Here is an 18,756-nt window from a genome sequence, read left to right as displayed (position 1 = left end):
TCGGGATCGGCATTCCTGGAGGAAGGAGAACCTGGAGGAAGCTCTTAGAAAGCCTGGAAGAATCCTCGTCCGGATCGGGCCTCATTGGTATGCCCGTTCCGGCGTCGCGGGGGGTCTACTCGTCGCAGGGTGGCGTTACGAGCGAGAGGGTTGGTCGGACCTGGGGGATGAAGGGGCTCCCCGAGATAGCTTAAACTTAGCATTCACAAACCAGCGCTCCTGCTTCTCGGCCAGGAGAGGCAGGAAAGTCAGGAAAGTCAGGGCGAGGGGAGGAGGGCCAATTCCGAGGCCGGTGTCTTTACGCTCGGCGGCAGCCAACCAGACAAAAGGCCAGGAGGGTGCGGGATTGGGCGTTGCGGGGGATCCGAGGTCGAGAGGAACCCCGCCAGGGGAGGGAATGGAATGGCGGATCCTTCGTTTTTCCGCTCCCATTGATTTACATCTTGTCTTGGCTCCTGTAGCCGAGAGCCGAGGGGGGAGCGGCGATATCGGCCGTTTGTATGCGCGGCCAAAGCCAAACTTTGCTGAATAGCCCTATGACTCCTTGCCCCCCTTCTTGCCCCCCGGATCCCCTCTGGAAAGTATCCTCGAGGCCGGGGGACTCCTCGGGAAAGTCCTAACCACGACTGAGACAACACCCAGTCATTTTGTCCCGCGGGGTGATGCCGCGTTTTTTTTCTCTTTTTTTTTTTCTATCTTTCGACCCCGAGATAATGATGTGCGACGGGGTTCGACAGATTTTCACGTAATCGTAGAATTTTCGGAAATTTGTTTTGCCTCGTCAAGTGAGTAACGATCGTTAGAAGTTTATAACGCGAATTTCAGGTGTACCGAGGATTATATCTGTCGGGATAACGAACGGTGGGAGGGATTGGCCGGCTCCAGGATGGGCAACAGGGAGACCGCTTAAACTCGCATAACGCCGTCATAATCACCTCTGTAACGCGTCGCTCCGTCCGCGGTGCAGTACACCGTATAGTATTCTGCGAACACACCGGAAGGCACATTTGTAATGCTCTGATGACACTTGGACGCGATAGGCAAGTTTAAGCGGACGCGGTTTGGACAATTCGGGGAGCCCCTTCTCCGGGGTGCACTTCAGGGTACCCTTCAGGGTGCATTTCGGGACCGAGCTCTCGATAAAAATTTCCCCCTCCGTCCCCGAAAATGACTCTCGAGGTGTCCACTGATTCGATAAATCTCTTCTAAACAAAAGGAACAAACAATAATTACGCACTGTTGTACTCGCCAGGGTCGCTGGGGTCTAGCCTCTTCGCTCTTCGTCCGTGCTTGCTGTTGTTGTGGACGAACATGTTGTCCGAGACCGCCAACAGTGGGCCCTCCACGCCGACCTGGGTGGAGATGATCACCTGAAGGACAGAGGAGGACGTTTCACTTTCGCTGAGATTCGTAGGAGAATGAAAAATAGAGATCATTTGGGGAAGGTTTGCCTTCTAAGGGGTTTCAAAATGGCCGACGGGGGCGCGAGGCCTCGAAGAAAGGGGAGGAAAGTTTCCTGCCGATTCCTGGGCAACTTCCCTCCTCGCAAGGACACTTAGCCCAGGATCGCGGCTTGCAAAGTTGGACCGCGATCTCGTTCGGGAGCTGACTTCACCCTCCGGAGGGTTAATTCGCAACTTCGCCCCGGCCATCCCCGAAGAAATTCGTAAGTGCGATAAATATTTTAATTCCGGTCGCGCGGCGCCTCGGCCGCTTTTTCGGGCAATTTCTTTTTTAATTCTGCCTTTTGTTCCGGCCCACTCCTCGGCGGGGTGGGACGAAGACACGGAGGGGTTGTTACGCCGGATAAGGGATGAAACGAGGAGAGGGCGGTGGTAGCTGATGCCGTGCTGAGCTAATTGCTAGCCTCCTGGATTACAAGTCTCCTCGCGAGGGCTCTCAACTTTCTGCGGTTCCTAGTCGTCCTGGAACTCTTCCAGAGCATCTCCGAGGAAAGATTTGCCTATTTTAAGGGCCTACGAAATCGACATCCCGGACTTGATGGTTCGTCACGCTATCGCGTTCTTCCTTAAGATCTCCGTAATCACGTGCCAGAGGTTAAGATGAATTCAGTGCATCCGGTTTGGGGAAAATTTTTATATAATATTTTCATGTTTTGATACGTATAGAATGATCAGATATATATAGGCCTCGGCACCCGTGAACCTCCATGTTATAAGCAATATTTTAATTTCTAAAAATTCAAACCATTCCGTACACTCAGTTTGGAGGAAAGTTTCATAACTTTCCACGAGGCGGTACTTTCGTATCGCCTTAATTTTGGCCATTAATATATATTTTACGGTCGCGTCGCTCTCACCTGGAATCGCCTCATGTCCCGCGGGTTGCCGGCGTTCTTCAGGCAGTTCTGATTGCACTTCAGGAAGAACTTTAGGAAGAACCTGTAAGCAGAAAAGTGGAGTAACTCAGGGAGGTTTAGGGAGCCGACTAAGCGGTTGACAAGGTACTTAACACTCTTCCGGGAAAATTTAATTAGTAGGCGAACTCGGCCGAAAGCCTAGCGTGAATACTGCATCAGCCAATCGGAGCGCGGCTCGCTCGGCTCTATTATTCAGCATTTCTCTAGATTAAACCCACCTCCCTTACGTGTCTCCCGACCTTTAGGATCCTCCTAGAGCCGGGGACCGTGGGTGGCGCGAAGACCCCCTTAAATGTCACGAGGGAATAAAGGACCTCCAAGAGAATCACTGGAAATTTTCGGGAATATTTCCAATTGAATTTAATATCTACACATCCATTCACATGGAAGTTAACACTGTATCGATTAGAATGTATTGAACATACTTTAGTGTATATTGTACATACAATCCCGGAATACGTCTAATCGAGGAAAATAGTTTAAGGGGTTTCATCCCTTATTTCTTAGGAGTTTCCTGCCCGGCCGACTCCTCGCATCCAAGGGACCCTAGGCATTTCGGTTTCTAGGGAAACTCGGAAGTCCCTGGAAACCGAAGGAGTCGGGAAAATGTCGACGCTTTCCCGAGGGTGACACAGGGGCGAAGGTGGCCGAAGGGGTGGAGGGCGAGGGGGTGGCAGCCCTGCAGACGAGGCACTCCGAGCGGCGCGGCCGAAAAGCCGGCGGCTCAATTTTCATGAATTATGTAGAATATCGGGGGATATTGAATTCAGGGAATTTTTCGTAGTACCTAGATGTCGGCAGGGGGTGGCTCGGCGAGGGGTGGGCGGAAGCGGGGGGGCCGGTCGGCCGGATCTGCGGATCCAGGAGAATCGGGACGCGGAGGAGACGCGCAGGAAACAATCAGGAGGGCCGGATAGGCGAGACGAGCGGGATGGGGTGGCTCGCCCCTTTGAGAAGGGATGGTCGGTAGGCCTTCGATCCCGTGGGACGCCATTGTCATTCCCCAGTGGAATACGTCGCGACTCGATCCGGGACTCTATGGAAAAATCAACCGCCCCGTAACTTCGAGTCGATCTTCGATCGATCGGAGGATCGATCGGCCTACGGGGCCCTCTGCTCTCCCTTTACCTTCATTCTGGACAAAAACATTCCCGGGATGCCGGGAAACGCTTGATTTTACCCCCAAAATTATTAAAGTCGACCGTTTCCACTGGAGATCCGATTTACTTTTCAGAGGCTGACCACGTTAGAGAGTTTATACCGTCTTTTAGGCTCGAGAGGGGGGATGGGATTTTTATTCAATAATCGTCGACACGTATAATTGCATTTTCTTTCCTGCGTTCTCCTTCGCGATGATCACGATGGCGCGGAAAAATTTTTATTTCGGATGAGAAAAATATGAAATCCCCCTCTTGGTCTGACTCGTCGTCGACCGTTTCCCCTGGAGAACTCTACTCCGCGTCTGACCACCCTCGAGACCTTCCACTGCCCCGCTGCTGGAATAAATTCCAGGAATATTCGGGGCATATCGAATTATCATAATTTCTGTCGGGCCACTTCCGATACCGGAGGAAGGGTGCGTATCAATTTTCCAGTGAATTATTCTCACTTTAAAGACACTTCCGGTCGGATAAAGGGCGACTCGAGAGGCGGCGCAAGACGCGCCGGAGTTTCCTCGCAGTCGGGCGGATTTAATTTTGTTTACTCTCGAGCCGGCGTTAAGATGCTATCTGGATGCTGGATGGGTATTCAAAGCATTGTACCAACTTATCGGCGAGGTAGGATCTCGCCCCGGAAACGGAGCCGTCTACTTCTCGTAGGCGGCGAAGTACTCCGGCATCGCGCCGATAATGCCTCCATCGCAGCTGATAACAAGAGAGCAATGCTAATCAGCTGATCCGGGAGGCGCGGGAACCGATATCGACTTGCACCTATTCTTTCTTTTTTTATTCCCCCCCCCCCCCCCTTCCGACGAAATAATTCAGAAAGCTTCAAAGTCCCGCCCTCGTCGTCACGAAGTCCTCCCTTTGTCCCTTGCCATTTTATATCCTGGAATTAGGATAAGTCCCCGTGCATGAAGTCGTTCGAAGCGTTATCCTAAGAGTGCAAAGAGACTCTTCGATGAAGCGCCACCCATGGGGGGTCGAAATCCCCCCTCGGATCAGGGGGTGTAAGGGGATGATACACTAATCGCCGGTGACACCCCTTAGCTTCGCCCACTATTTTTCGCAGCTCCGTTTCTTCCATCCTCCCGCGAAGTATTGGCTGTTAGGACCTAATGGATTGCGTTACCGGCTTGATTCAAATGCGAGCCGGATTTCATTCCGCCATCCGAGATGGTGTCGGGGGCGTCGCTTTCCCGAAAGAGGGTGCCGGGGGTGTTAAACTCGATTCCGAATCTATTAGATTTTTCCTACGGAGAACGCCAGCCCGATACAGCCCGACGCGCGAGCAGAGCTTGAATTCCTTTGACGGAAAAAAAAGAAATAAAAATAAAAAGACAAAAAAAAAAGAATATGTTCACATCCAGGACATGGGAACGGATTAAACGGAACCGTCGCGAGAAATTTAACGGATAAACAGAGGATGAGGTGGACAGAGAGGGAGAGTAAAAAATAATGAAAACCACGTAAACGTCCCACCGTGGGTCCGAAATTCGGAGTGGGTGAAAAAAAATGGCAGCGGCCGGAATTTTGCGAAAAAAGTCCGGCGGGATTACCCGAGTGGATTTGAAAAAATCGGAGGGGTGCTTCTCAGCTGCTGGGGTTTATATATATATATATATAGAAAAAATGGAAAAAAAAATGGAGAACTCCCCGCCCTCCCGCGAATCCGTTAATTGGTACACCGGAGTACAAACAAACTGGCTTGGCGAGTGTCGACGATTTATTGGTAGGCCTGATTGAATTTATTCAACTTTGTTTGCCCTCGGCCGCGGCGGCCCTATGGCACCCCCCCATCTCCCCCGATATTTAGCTTTTTTAATCTACACACGCCGTTTATTTTTCTGATGCCGAAGCTATGGCTCGCGCAAGCGCTGGAAAAAGCCCGAAACAGCGACTCGCGTCTCGCTCCTCTGTGCACGGTTTCGTTTTATTTGATTTCATTCCACGGCGGAGGGCCAACCCCATTCGCTCCTGTATATGCGCCGAGGGATGATTTTGCAATCGGGCCGTTCAACCCCCGACCATCCCAGTCAATTTTCCTCTGTGTCAATTCGTTAGTGGCCGAGGAACGGGCCGAACGATTTGCCCAAAGCCGGAAAGTCGTCTCCTTAGATCGACCCTTAACGAGATACTGTTATCAATTTTCCTCGGGATATTTAATTAATTACAGAGCACCGAAATTGCGGTTTGTTAGGCTCAGAGAGAAAAAAGACAAAGGAAAGATTCATTGATCCCATGGAATTTTTCTTTGAACGGCATCGGAGAAATATTTCAGAGTTAATAAAAAAGGGGGTGGAACTTCCTAAATACACTTCCAAGGGTGAAGTCGAAGGGGGTGACACGTCCCGGATTGATTCCCGTAATTGCGCCAAATAGGGTGACACCATTCGCGTCGAGAGTCCATCTCGAGGGCGAATCCTTAATCGCGTTTCCAGGACCTTTTTACAGCGTCCCTCGACTTCATCCCTCAGGAAAAAAGGGACCCCTCGGATTTCTCGGGGCGAGGTTTTCGGGCCCTCTGCTTCGATCGCATTGTTTTTTCGTTGCCTTTCTCGAAGGCGCGCGAGGGAATCGATACTTCTCCCGAAAATACCCGCTCCTGCGGGATTAATTCCCCGGATGCGGCCCGGAGTCCTGCGGGAAGAAACGGGAGTTAAGGGACCGGCCACTCAGCAAGGTGGAGGGCGTGACTGGATGGACCGTGCTAATCACCTATTAATACGATTCTACCCCCTCAGGAGTGCTATTGACTAACTCTCCGTTATCGAGACCATTTCTGTGGGGTTCCCAACCATCCCCAATCCCTTATCGAGCGCTATCGCGAATAGGTAAAAGTCATTGAAAATATTTATCAGATGTTTTCCATGGCGGGTTAGTAATCCGGACGCACTACGGACAGGAGGGGAAGAGTTTCTCGGCGTTCTTCGGAATCCGCCTTAAGGATATTTTCATTGTGAACTACTCGCAGGACCGGATGGGGATTCTCAGGGAAGCCAGGAAACACCCCGGGAGTAATCCTGTACCGGATGCATAATGCAGCCGGCCAAGACGTCAATTAATAAGAATGTGTACGGAGGTCTGTACGTTATACGCGACCACCTAGAGCTGTATGCCTTGCATACACCTTAACTAGGGTTAGTAAGGGGTTAGCAAGGTATCAGGGGATGTTTAATGTTTAACCAGCCTCCATTACGCCCCCGCCCCCGTCCTGCAATACTCGTTGCCGCCTCGAATCCTCCCAGGAAGTCTTAAGGGTTCGGCAAGGGTCCGACAGGATCAAGGGACCCTCGATGGACCCATGGAAGATCCCCTTCAGAATTTACCCAAAGAAAATTTCCTTAGCGAGATACAGCCTAAGGACTGTTCTTTTTCTTTCTCATATTTTATTCCCGAGTACAAGAGTAAATTCGGGACTGTATTGTAATTTTCTAGGGATGGCTATCTTTTCAGGGTTGCCGGGAGGACCTTGCTCCACGTAAACCGGAGGGCACCGAGTACTCCGTAGCGAAGCTCGTTAACCAAATTCTTGTCGAAAAGCGGAAGCATTTGCCTCGGGACCGAGAGAGGCTACCCAGGAAGCCGGCTACGGAGGAGAGCTACGAGGGTCCTCCATAATTCATAGCTAAGTAATACGTCTTACTAGGGTTGGTAGCAGAACCGAGGGGGTTGTCGTGGGCTACCTTGTATCATGCAACCCCACTTCCATCACGGTCCGTCGTCCGATACGGAGATACCCTAATGGCAGTCTATCACATTAGTTGCAGGAGGCTAGCAAGTTGCAACCACCCGATGCACCGGCTAGGGGATGCATTAGCCCTCGATCGATCGTGCCCATAGATTTTACCGGGAAAGAAAAAAATATAATCCAATCCCTCCTCCCCACTTTAAATTGCAAAAAAAATAGTATGGGGTCTTCAGGGGTCTGGGTAATGATATAAAAATGAAATCCAGGTATTTATAGGCACCCGGAGGAGGGGGGGGGCGGGAAAAGTTCGACCGGGATGCAAAACGCTCGGCCGGGTATTACGGCGCGTTATTTCCGAGCAACGGCTCTGCGAAATTACTAAATTATCTTAACGCCTTGGGCTATACGGACAAGGTCCGGCTCATTTACATAAACGCGTAGGAAGCTCCGTAACTGACTTACACCCTGCCCCTCCACGGGGTACGAGCCTATGTACACCTAGGGGTGTATTAATACGTGTCACTTGGTTATATCGCGTGCATTACGTGGGGGTGTATACGCGTCGTAGGTACGATTTATTAATGCCCGAATTTGGACCTCCCGGGGGATTTAAGGGCGCTGGGACCCTCTTAAGTAGGTCGTCAAGCTTTAACAAAAACGCCCATAAGTCAGACAAGAGGAACACCCCCGTAACACACGCGCCCCCGGGGCGGGAAGTGCGAGGAGTCTATATTTAAGCATTTACAGCGTTATTCCCCGGCGTCGTTCACCCCCTCTTCCCCGAGTCGTCAGATTTCTAAGAGCGAAGAACTTTCCCGAATTTCTTCCGGAATGCTACCCGAGACCGGGAATTAATTTACGAGGGATGGGTGACTTCCTTCCCTCGAGGTATTTTTAAACATTTTTCTCGACCCCCCTTTTCAGGTAAATTAATTTTTTTTTTCTTTCGATCCACGGAGCTGAAAGGGGTGACAGAGGCTCCGGAAATTTTTGGCATGGAAATTAATCCACGAAGGGTGGAGGGCTCTTCTAACCTTCCATGTATTTTCATAGAATTTTGGAGGCGCATCCTTTTTTTCTTCTTGGAGGGTTCAGGGCGCAAGGGACGCAAGGATGCAGATTACGCGTTGAATCAATTTGTTGGATCGGGCCGCGGGCTAATCCGGCTTAAATTCGTTGTCGCAAGCTTACTTAATCCCGACTAATCTCGTTCCGGCAGTTTGCCGAACGAGGCCAAAATGTGATTTTAATATTCGCGGCTCCTTTGAGGGAGGCTCGCGCAAGTCGCTAACTGGCTTAGAGAACTCGCATCCGGCAAGGGCCAGGACGCTGCGCTTTGAGGAGTTGGAAACTCGGTAAAATCCTCGACTGCACGCTTGGGAACTCCTTCCGTTTCCGGCCCCCCGGCCCCCGAGAACCCGGCCATGGGCTTTACATTCTTTATTCTCGCACGGGGGTCCCATTTCGAAGTCTCCTTCCGCCCTTTCAACTTTGAAAATTACCCCTAAAGCGAGCTACGATTTCCGGCCCTGGCCTCGAGTCCTGCGCGAAGGATCAATTCCTCCAGGCGCGCTTCGCCTCCTATCAGCTCCTCTTGTCACTTATACCCTAAATAGAAAGTCCAGGTAAAGGAAGAAAAGTGGAGTTCCGGTTATTTCACCTGGATTCGATTATTAGATCTATCTAGTAACATCAACTGGAAGTTTTGTTCAGTGCGGGGTATCGTTTAAAAATCGGGAAATTTTATACATTCGTATAAGGGGTCGATTGATTTTACTCCTTTGTGGAGAGGAACACGATGGAGATAGGGGAGGGTCCTTCTCTCTCCACTCGGACGCGAATCGAAATCGAGGAAAGTTCCCTGGCGACCATTTTTCGCCCCGGAGTCCCGCTTTTCTCCCGTTCTCTTTCCCCCTAGTACTAGGGAATTAATTCCGACTAGGGACGATCCGCGGCCCTCGCCCCTCCCGGAGGAGGTATTAAAAAGGTGGCCCCGGGCGAAATTAAGACATATTTTTTAATAAAGCCTGATTGCAATCGAGTTAGCGTTACCGCGGCTACCTTCGGCGGGGCATTTGAATAATTGCCACCTGCCGGGGATCGGGAGAGAAATAGAGAGGGACCCCGGAGGACGGGGAGCATCGGCGCGGGGATTGATTTCCAGGATAAAGAGTCGCCCTTAATAAAAATTCCCTCGAGCAAGGACTACTCCTCTTGCTTCCCTCTAAATCCCTCGGATAAAAAATCCTGCAACTCAAAACTCCGGGAGCGGGGAAATTAATAATGCCCTGGCGCGCCGGTAAAATCCTTGAAATTCTCGATGCTTAAGGAAAGGTCCTTCAAAGGAGAGTGGGGAAATTATCTTCGCGGGGATTTTTCCTAGCGTCGGGGATGATAAGATTTTTCCCGGCGAGGATACAATTTCCGTCCAAGGACGACTCCGTTATCCTGGCTAAGACTCGAGTTTCGGAGGTTAGCAGTCGCCATGCTGGCAGGACATGGAAGCACGCAGGACACGACGCCGTGGCGGCCCGTGCGGGGGTTGCCATGGTGATCTCAGGGGTGGGTTTCGCCCTCTCTCACCCTCAGCGGATGATAATGCTCGCCTGCCTTTCTACCAATGTTGGTACTACTGCCGCGATATCAGGGAGCCCCGATAAAGCGAGCGTGCGTCGTCTCGCGCGCTCAGACGCCGACACCTTCGGAAACAACCCCCGCGGTCCTTGCCGAGGGCTTTAACCACCGTCCAAATTTTCCCGGACAAACCTTCCGTACAAAGACGAGTAGTACCTATCGCATTTCCCCAAAATCAATTTTCACTCCCGATGAGAAATTCCGGAAATAATTATTAATCCTTCGCACAGTCCAGTCGCCAGCGATAAAGTAGTTCCAACCTTCAGATTTTTAAAAAATCAATCTCAATCCTTGAAGGAAAAATTGTGGAAACGATTTTTAAATTCATTTAGTCCTTCCTCTCCTTCAGGGGGTGCGGGTTTCAAGTGGGCGCCGATTTCTGGGCTCGCTCCAGGGAAGTTTACAGAATTTTTAAAGCGTCCCCCGCCCCCGCCCCCCGGGACAAGACGCGGCCGCCACGTCGAAGTGTCGTCGTATTTTCGGTTTACGGCGTCTGAGGGGCTGCAAGTTGCGGGGGTGGGCACCTGAGCGCTTCGGAGTCCGCAGGGGTGGAACGGCCCGGGGAGGATACGGTTCCCAAAGGTGTCGTTACAATTAGACAGCGCTGCCAACTGCTGTGGCCTCAACCGCTAAATAACTTACCGGTGCTGACAACCCGACCGCACGCCGTTACCCCCCCGGCCACCTATCCGATCTCTGCGGGGGGCCGAAAGTGCCGAGATATTTCGAAGGAACCCCTCGCTCACGAGATCTGATTTCCGGTGGCGCCCTCCCGTTCCCTACTCCTTGGAAAAGAGGATTTCTAAAAATGGGCCCGCTCCTAGAAAATTTCTTATGTTCCCTGCTGCGAGTCGTCGCCTCCCTTATCGGGTTAGAATTTTTAACAAATGGACCAAGATAACGTCTTGGTCCTGCGATTGCGGTCCTGCACTTTCTCTATTTCAGAAGGAAACGAAAATGTTGATATTGGTTATTTCACTGGTGGGAAGTTGATTTTTTTTCTTTTCTTTCCTCTCTATTTCTTGAGAAATCTCGAAATTCTAGGGGAAGAGGGGAGAAGGTTTTCGGGAGATAGAGCGAATATCGCGATAAGGGGGTGACGGGGAGTAAATAGTGAGCCCGTAGTGCGGAGGCAAGGATAAGTAGTAAAGGTCCGTATCTAATCGGACGGCCCCTTCAGCCCTGCAGCGCGTCCGCCCAGCGCGGGGGTGCACTACTTCGGCCGGTCGCGCTTTCGATCTTCACCTGTTTTTTTTTTTTTCCGGAGAGGAAGTCGATAAATAATGCCAATAATTATCGATCGCTCATCGCTCGACAAGGGATGATTCTTCCATCCCGACGGATTTACGCGATACCGATTTACTTCGGTGCTTTCTATCCCCTAAAGACTGCCATTCGCGATTTTACGGTGAAACAGGTTCATTGAATCGAAAAAATAAATAAATAAAGAAAGAAATTCTTTGATACCGTTCGGTTCGATGAAAGCATCCTTTTTGGTATGGGGCATGAGACGGAACTTCGGTTTCTGATATTTCACTTGATCGTCGAAATTCGTCAGTCGTTACCGTAGAAACGTCTCGAGATGAGGCACTTTTAAGTGGCCCCTAATTGTCGGGGAAGTAACACCTAAGAGGTTTAGCGTCGGGTTGCAAAGCCGCGAGTCTTTCCCCCGATGAATAAGAACGGAAAGGAGGGCACCCCCGCGCACGCGCAGACCGTTTAAGAGTGGAGTTCCGGGAGAAAGAGATGACGGGGGATTGGGTGGCGGAAGACGGGGCGCGGAGAAGGCGAATGGTGTCCCTGGAGTATCGACTTGCCCCTCGGGACTCGGCAGTCGATAGTCCCGAGGGATTCTCCCTCTGCGTCCCTCCCGCGCGAGGGCCGCTCTTTGCGTCTCTTTTCCGCCCCCGTTCCGCGCCGCTTCCGCCCGGGCGGCGAGGAGGGCGGAAAGCGGGAGTTTCCTCAAGATTGTATGAAATTATACGGCTTGTATTGCAGTCCGACGCCCACCCCCCGGGCGCTGCTCTCGAGAATTATCCGCGCAACTTGCAACCCCCATTTTTTTATCCGCCCCGGATTCGCCGCCCCTGCGCCCCCGGCCCCGGGGGGCGGCTGGAAAATGAAAGTGAATCTTGAAACGTTATTCGGTACACGCGGGGCTGTAGGACGGCGCGACGTTCTAAATAATTGAGGACACCCTCTATGCGGACGGTGCCAACCCCCCCGTCAAGCTTTTCGAAACGAATTTTCGGGCAGGACTTATTCCCCGCCGCTTTCCCGATTCCTTGGCTTCCTTTGTTTAGGGGTTGAGATACTTTCCTCTTGTATATATATTTTCCTTTTTTTTCTTACGAGGGAACTGAGGGTGAATTTTTCAATGATTTTCACGACGCGCGATATCGTTGGACGGCGCGACGTTCCATATAATGGAGGACACCCTCGAAACGAATTTTCGGCAAGTCTTATTTTCCGCCGCTTTCCGGCTTCTGGAGGCCCTTTTTTTAGGAGTTGCCAATTCCTTTCTTTCTCTCCTTACCGTCTTTTTTTTTTTTGCGAACTTCCTCCCGAGCAGTTCCGAGGGGTCGTTTCAAGCCGATCCCTCCGAGTCGCGGGGGTGGGATCCTTTGACTGGCGAAGTGTTAGGGGTAAGAGTCGTCGGGAAAATGGCGTCCCGGGGAAGAAAAAATCGAAAGCCATCTCTAGCTCCTATAGAGATATTGGCGAGAACGTACGTGCGGTCGTAGAAATAAAGGGAACCCTCCTCGCGAGGATCCGGAGGGTGCGCACCCTCCTTATTCTCCCTCCTACCTCCTGCGTCACTCTTTCGCCCGATTCCTGCTCCTCTCTCTCTCTTTCTCGGTCCCTCTCCCCCCGAAATTCGCAAAATGTCCTCCGTTTGGTAATACGTTACGCGCCCTGGGAAACTATCGTCCGGCGAATCATCCCTTCCCCGAAAACCACCCCTGGGCTCCCGGACAACAGTTAGTCACTCGCTGGTCTCCTGAGACTTCCATTTTGACTCTAGGGGATTACACGTGACTCCGCCCATCTAGGGGAAAGTTTTGTCTACCGACAGGGAGCCAACGGCCGGAAGCAAAAGCCACGGGATATCGATGACTTCTTTCTTTCGCAGCCCCGGAGAAGAAAGCTCGGCCCACCCCTCTTATACACGCCCCCGGGACGCGGTTACTCAAGACGAGGCCGAAATTATTGCCCTTCCATGTTTTATTATTTTATCCCATATACTCCCCCACTTTTTCCATACCACTTCATTCCGTACGTCTTCCACATCTTCGTTACTTCGTTATCCGCAATTTTTCCGTAACAATTTCCTCCCCTTCTCAATTCCTATCATTATCATTTCGTAAATTCTCCATTTTTTTTCGCATATCTTGAATTCTTTCGTTATTATTCTGTAAATTCTCAATTTTTTTTTTTCGGTTAATATCTTTTAGAAGGATCTTCTCCGACCTCCAGCGAATATCGACGCTTATCGATCCCTAACGAAAGGGCGATTCAATGGCGGCCGCCTTGCGGAATCCGCAGTCGTCGGGGGTTGGTCGGACAACGGCATCATAAGTCGAGAGTGGTATGGGTGGTTGGGGTGGCAAAGCCCCCAAGGGGCGGCAGGCTAAATATATCCACCCCCGACAACCCTCGGGGGAGAATGTCAAGACAACATGGCCGACGCCCGTCATCCTACCGACCCCGTGTGTACACTAGCCGTGTTCGACCACCCCCGTTCCAAGAACGTTCCAAGACACCCTCGGCTTGCTACACACAGGCCGTTTCAAAATCCACGCCGCCCCTGGCCGCCCCCGAAAACCCCCCCAAAATGCCCCGGCAATCCCTCAAGAGAGGGGCGTTCGATCGCGAGATTCCGCAGGGGTGGACTCCGTCTGAGAGTTTCGCCAAGAGGGTGAAAAAAGAAAGGAATAAAGGGGAGAGGCGAGTCGACGTCTCGAGGGTGGGAAGAACGGGTTAAAATTAGTCGCCCTCGAGATTACCTTGAATTAACAAATTGAAAAAACCCACCCCCTCCCGTTTCGCCCTTAAAGCTGCCCGTCCGTTAACCCGGGTCTTATCGAGCTCCTTTCATCCCCCGAAGACAGAAGAAATTCCTTAATTCTATGACAAATTATATATATATATCTCACGAGCTTCCCTATATTAAACAATTGCCATTTATTATGACAAGATGCCATAAACATATTTGTCTAAGGATTGCAGTTATTTTAAGCAACTCTTTGTATTTCGGGATTTTCCCTCCGCAGTCGGAAACTGTCGCGAGGGAATAACCGATTGGGGGTGATTTCGAGGGGGTTGAGGGTGGCGTGCCCTTTGAAATTCCTTGCTCCGAAGACGAGCGTCGTGACCGACAATCGAGGCGTCGGCGTCGGGTGGAGATACGTGCCTCGACTTTCGAGTCTTCCTTCGAGTCTCTTTTCGGGGGTGGTCCGAGAGGGTTGGCAGGCGGCATGAAATAACTGCACCGGTGAATTGTCTGCATAAAATATTCAGAGAGGGATGGGGCGCGTCTCAGGAAGAACCTGTTAGTTCGAGAGATCCCCGGAAGGGGATGTTTCAGGGGGATGATTTCGCCACGTGGAGTGGAAACGTCAAGGGTCGAACGTCAAAAGTGAGGCCTGTCATCCGGTGGTCTATCTGGATCTAGGGGAGGAATTTTCCCCCATACCGATGACCCACTCCCACCCGGGGTAGTTTCCTAAGAGGAGACCTCGGCAGAAAGGCTGAGACACTTTAATCGAGAATAATTTCGGAATAATTTAATTCCGATGGAACGGCCATGACTCCACCCTGCCCCGTTGTCCGGGTAGACCTCGCCGCCTCGAAGACGACGCACCCCCTGCTAGGGTCGCGGCTCTAAACTTTAGAGGGCAAAACTTGGAGCAGAAACGAGGGTCGGTTTGTACATTGAGAGGGCCCGGGGGGAGAAAAAGCGAGGACGAAAGAGGGACAAGCCAGGGACGGACCAAGCGGAGAGTGGCCATAAACTCGGATGTCGTTTGCGTTTTCTATTTAGCCATTTCACTTTGTAACGCCGCCCGAACCACCCCCGGGGCATCGCCGTGCCGAGTCCGACTTAGGGCGAATTGAATCTTGCCGAGCTTCGAGCCCTCCCCGTTTCTCTTAACGGCAATCCTGCGAAAGGATATGACGATCCTGGTCTGCGCCCCGAAGAGAGCCAGCCGAAATAAGAAGAGATTAACATCTACTTTCAACCCCCATTCTCCTCTTACTTTTTATTTCCCAAAAATCCGACCGAAAATCGGAAGAGTCGAAATATATCTCACCCCTTTTTTCCACCCCCAGGGGGGAGGAGTTCCACGCGAGAACGAGGCGAAAAAGGAGGTCGCGGGAAACGAAGTTTCGCCGCGAGGCGATACCATCCCTTCCTGGGACTAATACGTTTGAAAATTCAAGGGTGGAGGCCACCCCCTTTTCCCGCCATCCTTTATCGGGGCTTTTTGCGCCGTATCGAAGGTGGAGGCGCGCCTACGTACTCGCGTGCCCTCCCTGGGAGGGGTTGGACCTCCCGCGAGGGTGTCTATCGGGAACGCCGTTTGCCGTACATTTATTGCCTCCGCCACCCTTCGCGCTTTCCCGGGGTTACGACGTTATATTTGATATTGGATAGACTCCGTATACGTATCATTGGCCTCGTAAAACCTGCCGTAAATAATATTAAATAAATGTAATACCGCGATGCGAAGCGCCGCTTAAACGACCCCCCGTCGCGCAGCGAGCCTTTAAACGGAAAATTGTCCCCGTCGTAGAGAGGGTGGCCCTTAACATTTTCGAGAGGCCGGCTATCTCAAAAACTTACCCCCTTTTTTAATATACTAGTTTAATGCCCTTTAATAAAATTCCGCTTAATTATCCACCGGTTAGAGAAATTGATTGGACATTTCCTGGATTCATGAAATGCCGGCGGGGCTCGATTTCATGGCGGAGTACTTTCAGAAATTTCCGGGGTGGGTTTTTACTATCTACGGGGCCGGTAATCGGTTTGTCCTGCAATACCGAAGTATTTACTGCGCCCGTAAAGCTGCAGGGTTAATTGAATACCTGGCCGACCTGCAGGTGACAGTAAAGTGCACCTCGTGTACGGAATGTCCAAATGCACCCTTCGCGATGCACTCGAGTTTTTTTCCAGGGAAGCGACGTCCACCCTGGAGATGAGATCTACTTCGGCAGGACTTTGATGTATGAATTTCCCGGATATCCGGTTAATTGCGCGATGCCATTATGCACCGTTCATCGTTTCCCGAGATCTCGCTAAATAGGACATCGCGTGACGAGAAGGTCCATTACGTAAATAGACAGGAAAAAGAAAGCGCCCATGTCGAGGTGCACTTTCTGTACCGAGAGGAAGAGAAAAAAAAAGAAAAAGATTGTCATTGAACCAGAGAAATATTTCGTTAATTCGAGGAATAATAATTTGATTGAAATAAACCTGGAATAAATAGGACGCTACTTCGGAGTTGCGACAATTTCAAAAGGAAAATTCCAAAAGGATTTTTTTTTTGCCCCCAGGAAGGTGTCAACTTCCGAATCGGATTTCCGAGGAGGGAAAACACGTTTCTCCAATTTGAGGTCCTTGTCGAGGTTTTCGACTCGATGACGGGCAGGACACGTGGACGCGTTTACGGAAGGCGCGACTCCTGTCAGGACGAACGGTCCACGTGGCCCGGGACTAAGTGCCTTAACACCGGATACCATAAAACACTTAAGGACTAATTTCGGGAGCAGGGGTCGGGCCGCATCCTGGGAGAGTTCCAGGACCACTGGTCACGCAGGACCTGTCATCGGGGTGGGAGACTCGTGGTCGAGGTTTTGACAGGCCGTTGACAAATGGCGAGCCGATTCCGGAGACACGGGATTCCTGTAGGAAGGGGCGAAAGGACCCCTCGGGACGTCTCTGCGTCTCGTCGCCGGCGAAGGACACTTCCTTCGGGAGGACGGCTCCTTTGACGCCCTCTTGGGTCCTCTCGAATGACACCAGGGACATTATCCCTGCAATTAGGGGAATCGGAAGCGCCCCTAACGCCTGCGGGACGATTTCTCCCGCGAGTCCTTTTTTTTTTCTCTCTTCTTATCCCTCTTCCTTTCGTTCCGCGTCTCGGGAATACCGATTTCTGGAGTTGCGGACATCGGGCGCGTCGTTCACGCACTTTTCACGTCCTTTCCTCGTTCCTGGCGTTTTGGGAACGAGTCCTGGAAAATCCTGGAGTCGCAAGAGTCCTTCGGATTGGTATCCTTCTTCAATCCTCTTCCTTTTCCAATTTCCTGCGTTTAACGGAGTCGCGAAACGCTGCCGAGTCCTTCGCGGCTTCTTCGACCTCTTCTTCCTCTCCTCGTTTCCTGCGTCTCAGGAATAAGTCCAGGAGTCGCGAAATATCGGCGAGGCTCCGCAGGACGCGACAGGAGTCTGCAATGAAGTCGAGTTGCGCGGAGGCTCCTCTATTTTCTCCACGTCGTTAACCCGTAACGGCTTCCTGATGGATGGTCGGATGGACGGATGGACCGGGTCCGGTTGTACATCTAGATCGGTTACACGTACCTGGCTAATTGGATGACCGTTAACGACGCGTTTTCGGCTGTGCAGGGGGAAAGTCAAAACGAGGCAGGAGAGGTCTCCAGACCCCACCGATATGTCGGTGGAAACAAATGAACGCCATTTTTCAGACGACTTTCGCCGCCCATTGTCCGGAAATTTCTCTAACCTCTCCACAAGGACCCAATAAAAGTACCATCCAAGCTGCACTATCATACCCCAAATCCGCGAAAATTTCCTAGATAACCTAACACCTGGCACTAAATACCCACAAGCAGGATATTTCCAAAATGGCGACGCTAACCATATGAAAAATGGGCAAAAAAAAATGGTACAAGACCTCTGCCTCGAATTTCGATCAGACATTTTTGGAAGCTGCAAAAACGTCCGGATAAACTGATATCCACGCGAGAAATACGTAATAACAAGAAACGAGTTAATAAATTTGCCCAGTCCCAGATCGGTCTCGTCGGTCCCATCGGCAGGAACCGATCGGCCTATCGAGTGGGCGTCAATCCTCGGGCGTCGATAAATAACCGAAAGAAGCGTGATTTTTTCTGCGGTTTCTTCTTCGGGGGCCTCGACAGGGTCCGATAAGCCGTACTTTCGGGCACTTTCCCAGTGCCGGTCCATCTCTTCGGGGTCCAGATGCCCGGCGGATATCAGGCGCGAGATAACCGGCAGCCTTCCCCGGTTAAATGCCCTCATAACTAACTCAATCCCGGGTCCCTAATTAAATATCTATCGTTTAATTAAGAATGATTTACCGTCGTCAGCCGACCGGGCGTACGGAGGCTGCGTGTACCATTCGATGGCCGGCCAATCAATGCAGGAATTATCCTCATTAGGTCGATCCGCGGCCGGCCGGGTTCGCCTCTGGCTCTCGTCGTCTCTCTCTCTCCCCCGAGGCTCTCCGCTGGCTCCGTCCTTCTCTTTCTGTTTTACCGACCGGGGGGAAGAGACGAGAGAGTGAGCCAGCTATTAGATCGAGAGCTGGTTGCGCGCGGCTGGGAGAAAAACTGGAAATCCGCGGCTCTCGGCGGGCCTGGGGGGGGGCTGGGGGGCTAGGGGACCAAGGGATCTGGGGGAAAGGAACCCAGGGGGCCCTAGCCCGGCTCCTCGGGGGCAAAAAGGAGTCGCTGAGCTCCGAGTGACAACTTAGCGAGCCGGAGCTCACCTCGCCGAGGCCACACACACCGCAGCGTCTTCGCCGTCGCGGAATCCTCCCGGAAGTCGGCCCTCGACTGGCTGATTTTTCACAGCCGGCGAAAATGGTCCCTCTGATTTTCTTCTCAGGCAGTAACGCGGATTT

At 51.7% G+C, this 18,756-nt stretch overlaps 1 protein-coding gene across 1 annotated transcript in view; it reads right to left on the bottom strand.

The window, feature by feature from the left end:
- The window catches only part of LOC105700256 (transcription factor collier), a 64,440-nt gene that overhangs the window by 6,802 nt on the left and 38,882 nt on the right, over window positions 1-18,756 (bottom strand). Inside the window, exons 7-8 of the mRNA XM_012425930.1 lie at window positions 2,321-2,402; window positions 1,238-1,370 (exon numbers count right to left, since the gene is read on the bottom strand). Coding sequence (XP_012281353.1) covers window positions 1,238-1,370; window positions 2,321-2,402 — 215 coding nt within the window. The remainder of the gene's footprint in view (window positions 1-1,237; window positions 1,371-2,320; window positions 2,403-18,756) is intronic.

The sequence above is a fragment of the Orussus abietinus genome, unplaced genomic scaffold (genome assembly GCF_000612105.2).
Source record: "Orussus abietinus isolate OABI.00-Male unplaced genomic scaffold, Oabi_2.0 scaffold18, whole genome shotgun sequence".
In the NCBI taxonomy this organism is placed as follows: Eukaryota; Metazoa; Arthropoda; class Insecta; order Hymenoptera; family Orussidae; genus Orussus; species Orussus abietinus.
Note: the sequence above shows the minus strand (reverse complement) of the source record. Positions and strands in the feature narration are given on the sequence as shown.